The sequence below is a fragment of the Octopus bimaculoides genome, chromosome 1, assembly GCF_046866305.1.
Source record: "Octopus bimaculoides isolate indiv1 chromosome 1, ASM4686630v1, whole genome shotgun sequence".
NCBI lineage: Eukaryota > Metazoa > Mollusca > Cephalopoda > Octopoda > Octopodidae > Octopus > Octopus bimaculoides.
In genome coordinates this window covers 109,623,824-109,630,321 of record NC_142928.1, presented here as the reverse complement: position 1 = coordinate 109,630,321, position 6,498 = coordinate 109,623,824, and the positions used below count along the sequence as shown (strand labels likewise).

At 36.5% G+C, this 6,498-nt stretch overlaps 1 protein-coding gene across 1 annotated transcript; it reads left to right on the top strand.

The window, feature by feature from the left end:
• The first annotated feature begins 228 nt into the window (after window positions 1-228).
• LOC149137680 (uncharacterized) lies at window positions 229-678 on the top strand. The gene has a single exon (XM_089349995.1). The coding sequence runs from the start codon at window positions 229-231 to the stop codon at window positions 676-678; it is 450 nt and encodes a 149-aa protein (XP_089206121.1).
• The last annotated feature ends 5,820 nt before the right edge of the window (window positions 679-6,498 follow it).

The following is a 6,498-nucleotide window of genomic DNA, read 5'->3' as shown; positions in this document are numbered from 1 at the left end:
ACGAAATATTACAGAACCGATCAAAAAAGATTTTACCAAGAGATTAATGACAATAAAAAAAGTGGAAGATTAGTTCCTGATGCTGATGAAAGTCGACTTTTCTAGGGTAAGATATGAGATAAGCAAGAACAACATAAGTCTACGGCTGAATGACTCTACAGACTGAAGCAAATCGCTTCTTATCCCCGGCAAGAAGCTATCGACTTCACAGAAGACAGTATCAGAAATATGAGTAAGAAGATAAGCAATTGGACAGCAGCAGCAGGACCTGATGGTGTACAGGAATTTGAGATACAAAGGTTCGGTAGTTGCCATAAATTGATTGCAGAGCAATTTAATGCATTGATCAATGGAGAAGAAGAAATCCCGGACTGGTTGACAAAAGGACGAACGGTGTTGTGCCTGAAGGATGCATCAAACGAAAATGCTGCTGACGATTACAGACCAATCTTCTACCTCCCATTAATGTGGAAGTTACTGTCAGGAGGAATTGCAGAAGAACTGCATAAATTTCTTGATGTGAATGATATATTACCGCCGAAACTAAAAGGCTGTAGAAGGAGATGCAGAGGTACCAAAGATCAACTATTGATAGACAAAATGATAATGCAAGATTGTAAACGAAGGAGAACAAATCTGGGAATGGTCTGGATTGACTATCGCAAACTTGTGATATGATTTCACATTTGTGGATCATCAAGTGCTTAGATCTATTTGGAATTGCGAGGAATGCAATGTGTTTCCTAAAGAGAAGTATGGTGGGATGGAAAACTGAACTGACATCTTACAGATGAAACTTGGGTACCCTGGGTATCAGAAGAGGGATTTTCCAGAGTGATAGCCTATCTCCGTTGCTTTTCATTCTCTGCATGATACCCCTGACCGTGATACTTAGGAAAATGAACCTGGAGTACCAACTAAAGGAAAAGTCCCAAACAATCAGCCATCTCCTCTTCATGGGTGATTTGAAACTGTATGGCAAACATGAGACGCACTGTATTAGTACTGATATTAGAATAGAATTTGGACTCAAGTACGGAATAATCCGCCTAAAAGAAGCAAGGTACAGTCCCTATCACGGATAAAATTACCAAATATAGACTTGATTGAGCAAATTGAAAGCTTAAGCAAGTTGCTTAAGCAAATTGATAAAGCAAATTGAAAGGATACAAATACCTTGGTGTACTAAAGTTCAACTAGATAATGGAGAATAAAATGAAAGAGGAACTGAGGATGGAGTATTTCCGAAGGCTGAGGTTGGTGTTGCGCTCAAAATTGACTGAATGGAATAAAATCCAAACAGTTAATGCGTGGGTGATAGCATCACTTCTGTATGGAGCGGGAATTATAAAATGGCAAAAGAAAGAAATGAAGAAAATAGATACCAAGACCAGAAGAATGTTGACAGCACACTGAGCCTTTCACCCTAAAAGTGACACCGATAGGCTGTACTTGTCCAGAAAAAAAGGTGGTAGAGTTTTGATTTGTTGCCAGGACTGTATCGAAGCAGAGGAAAACAGTCTAGGGTGGTATATAAAAAGTGCCGTGGGGCCACTGTTGAAACACACGAAGTCCAGCATCATCAAAACTGAAAACTGTGTAACTAAAGAAATATTTAAACAAGAAATGAACAAAAAAAAACGAAAAGGCATGGAAGGAAGAGAAAATGTAAGATCAGTTTGCAAGAGATACAAACGCCAAGACAGATATAGAGGACCGGTGGCTATGGATGAAGAGGAGTGACCTGAAGATTGACAGAAGCACCCATATGCGGAGCTTAGGAACAAATGTTAAGGACCAATTATATAAAGTGCAGAATAGACAACACTAATGATATCGACAAATGCAGAATGTGTGGTGAGAGGAGTGAAACGGCATGGTACATCGTTAGTGAATGCCCGAAATTGGCACAACACAAGTACAAAAGACGCTATGACAATGTGGTAAGAATGATCCATTGGGAGCTCTGTGGAAATTACGGCCTACAAACAGCAAAGACGTGGTATGAGATAATTCCAGAAGGAGTCACTGAGAATGAAAATTGCAAAATCCTGTGGGATGTAAAGACTCAGTGCGATCACCTGACCAGACATCGGAAACCGGATATTGTCGTAGTGAATAAAAAAAAAAAAAGAACACGCATGATAATCGACATAACATGCGCCGGTGACAGCAGGATCAGTGCGAAAGAAGAAACAATAAACAATTATGACGATTTAAAGTGGGATATACGAAGGTTGTGGTCACTGAAGAGAGTATACATGATACCAATAGTAATTGGTGCACTTGAAAGTATCAGCACTCAACTACCAACATGGCTAAAAGAGATCGGTGCAAGTGTGAAGGTAGAGCATCAACAAAAATCAGCATTGCTTGGAACTGCAAGAATTCTTCGCAGTGGTCTTGAAATATGTCCAGTAAACAAGTGTCACCTTACTTAGTCTGCTGGCTGTGGGTAGCTGACACTTTCCATCATACCCAGCAAAATAAGCTGCTTTCATATAATAATAATAATAATAATAATAATAATCATAATAGTAATAATAATAATAATAATAATAATAATAATAATAATAATAATAATAATAATAATAATAATAGTAATAATAGTAATAATAATTTTAAAAGACAAAAGAATATGCATGGTAATCGACATAGCGTGTCCGGGTGACAACAGGATCGAAGTGAAAAAAGAAGAATGGAACAACTACGACGATTTGAAGTGGGAAATACGAAGGTTGTGGTCAATGAAGAGAGTAGATGTGGTACCAATAGTAATTGGCGCACTTGGAATATAATAATACTCTTTTACTCTTTTACTTGTTTCAGTCATTTGACTGTGGCCATGCTGGAGCCTCGCCTTTAGTTCTGCAAATCGACCCCAGGACTTATTCTTTGTAAGCCTAGTACTTATTCTATCGGTCTGTTTTGCTGAAATGCTAAGTTACGGGGACGTAAACACAAAAGCATCGGTTGTCAAGCGATGCTGGGGGGACAAACACAGACACACAAACATATACACACATACATATATATATATATATATATATATATATATATATATATATATATATATATATATATATATATATATACACATATATATACGACGGGCTTCTTTCAGTTTCCGTCTACCAAATCCACTCACAAGGCTTTGGTCGGCCCGAGGCTATAGTAGAAAACACTTGCCCAAGGTGCCACGCAATGGGATTGAACCCGGAACCATGTGGTTGTTAAGCAAGCTACTTACTACACAGCCACGTTTTGCCTTGGTATAAAAGATGGGCTGCAGCAAATATTCTGCTCAATACCACAGATTTGACCTTAACCAGTTGAGCATGTCCCTTAGTGGCTGACGATATGTGCATCTCTGATCGTGAGTAGACATAGCCATGTACTGAGAGGAATTATTTGGAATTTGAATAATTCACTTCTGGAAACATGGGTGTTTCATTCATCATTCTTAAACAACCCTTATTCAGGAAACTTTTGAGCGGAATGGGCTACTCGGCCTGGAGAAAATTCTAACTGGACCCCACCTGCAAGGTCATGCGTTGTTTATCTCGATATGAGATCACCATGTTGCGCACATATGTTTGTAATGCATGTGTCTGGTATACCTTTATCAGATGGGTAGTTATGATGGGTATACTGAGCTTCGTACATTTGTACCCCAGTCTCACTTTGATGGCATGCGCTGCTCTCTCACTCAATTTTAATATTAATAATAATAGAAAATACATGACAACCTTGAGAGAATAATATACTGTGAGTTATGTGGGAAACTAAGATTTGATCAAATAGTATGAATATGAATCTAGTAAAGCGTTAGAAAGAAAGAAATATAAAACGTGTGATTTTAACATTCAGACTGTTATAAAAGCTAGAAGGCCTGATTTAGTAGTAGTTGACAAAGAGAATAGAAAATGCCAGGCATTTGACTTTACAGTCCCAAATGATGAGAAAGTAAATATGAGCGGTATAGAGAAAACAGCAAAACCACTGAGTTGCAGAGGCTACGGAAAGTGCAGACAAAATGTATCCCTGTAGCTATAGGCGCATTAGGAACAATCTCAAAAGATTTGGACAGATGGAGAGAAGAAAAAGGTACAACAACAACAACAACTATTATTATTATGTTGAGCTGCAAAAGACATATCATGAGTGGAACCCTAATCCGTTCTTGATTGTTTGCAGCCGTTGATCTTTTTAATTTTCAAGTCCAAATGTGCCACTTGGGAAAATGCCAAATTGGTGGCATTCAATTTTTCATGTCACACTCCTGTAAGAGCAGTGATCATCATCCAACTCGTTCGACTGATTTCGTGAATATATATGCAGTAGTCTTTTTAGGATCTAATATATACAACAACTAAATTTATTCATAACAAATGGCATGCAAAATATGGCGCTTACTCTCTTTTGTTTCTTTTCGAAATGTTACATTTGTAATCACGCTTTAAAAGTACATTAATACGTGTTTACTACGTCTGTCACCACTCACATGCGTATTACACACGCGCGCGCGCGCGCACGCACACACGCACACGCACGCACGCACGTTCGTACGTATGTATGTATGTATGTATGTATATGTGTGTGTGAATGTATGTACATACAAGAATGATATACCTTATGCATATATCCACATAGAAACATACATGCATGTATACATACGTGTGTATGTGTGTATGTGTGTATATATATATATATATGTGTGTGTGTATATATATATATATATATATATATATATATATATATATATATATATATATACATACATATATTCATATATATACATATATACATGCATATATATTTCTATATATAACCCACTTCCTTTCTCCCCTCTCTTTCTATAATATATATATAATGTACACACGCGCGCTCGCGCGCGCACACACATTTATACACACACATACACACACACACACATACACACACACATACACACAACGCTCGCTCTTTCAGTTTTACTTCCTAGTTTGCATCCCAAATTACAGGAAGTCTTTCTTTGCTTGTTATTTTTATCAGTTATAAATGTTTAACAATTTAAATGTAATCTCATCTTAGGAGGAGCTCGACATAGCATAACAGTCACCGACCGCCACTAAGTAAATAGAATATTGTGTTTATGCCAATATAGAATCATCAGCAGAAACTTTATATGATATGTTTGAGGGCGAAATTTCAGAGACTACGGGAAATAGCAACATAATGACATTGGAACAAATATTTACAGTGCCAATTAACTTAACTTACTCGGTAAATAATTCTTTAAAAATTATGGAAAACTATTCTAAATGAATTATTAATGCATGCAGTATATTCTAGTCAGTTCGCCTCACATTTGCCTTCTTGCATACGTCCTAAACATTAATTAGAACGGAACAAAATTGTCGTATAATAAGTAACGGATTTGTCACGATTCAACATTTTTTTAAATCTACAACATTGAGTTGTAAATAGACCAGTTTCGTTTTTCGTTTGCCTTACTTCAAGAATATTAGAATTTTCTCTCTGGTAAGGAAATAGGTGACTACCGGTTGAAAAGGAAGTAGGTTAACTGTCGTACCCACAACGCAATGAGAAATCTAGGCTTTGCCACAGCTGAAACAAATGAAGTAAGAAATAAGAGTGCTTAGACAGTGGCAGTTAAGATAAAGCAAGTTTTCGAGTCTCATTTAAAGCGATTTAGTTTGGCTGCAGTGGCGCCATTAGCATAACTGCTACAAGTATTAATTTCTTCCTTAAGAATATGTAGTACTTGTGTCTTGTGTAAAGAAAACAATATCCATATTATTCTAAAAGTAAATGCATTTTCGAATTTCGATTAACATTATTTCTTTAAAGAGGTTAACATTTTAGTACATTAGAGACTACATCTTATTTCGGCATAGAAACCTCTAAAGATGTCTATAAATACTCGTGTCTTGATTTATAGGAGGAACTTCAAGACGTCGATCAGAAATAAATTTCGGTTTTGTAGGGATTTACCTTTTTTTTTTTTGTCCCTTTTTCACTTACTTAATAAGTTAGCAACTTATATCATAGAAAAGAATCTGATCAGGGTCTTAACTTATTAAAAATATAGCTCTTATTCTACAACCAATATATTTACCTACATATGTTACAATTAATTGATCTTTTGTAATATTTATCCTTAGGGTCTTCTTTCCCACCGGATCAGTTCCTATAATAGTATGGAGTAGCGCTAAATAACAAGGTTTATAACTTTAAAAACACCAATACATGTTGAATTTGATACTCGATTATTTAAATTTGAATGACTAACTTCATGGCGCTAATTTTTTTGCGACTTTGAATGACCTGATTATCAAATTGAACGGCAAACGTAAGAAAATTACGGTAAAAACCTATATTATTTTATTCTTTGAGGAGTTTTTTAGAGGCTCCTCTAATCATGTCGGTCCTCTTTCCTTTGACACACACGTGTCTGCTCCAGTAGCACCAGCTGGTTGGAAGTTCCCAGTGTCC

What these genes read in the sequence shown, in the direction of transcription:
- LOC149137680 (XM_089349995.1), top strand. Translation starts at nt 229, where the DNA reads ATGAGTAAGAAGATAAGCAATTGGACAGCAGCAGCAGGACCTGATGGT.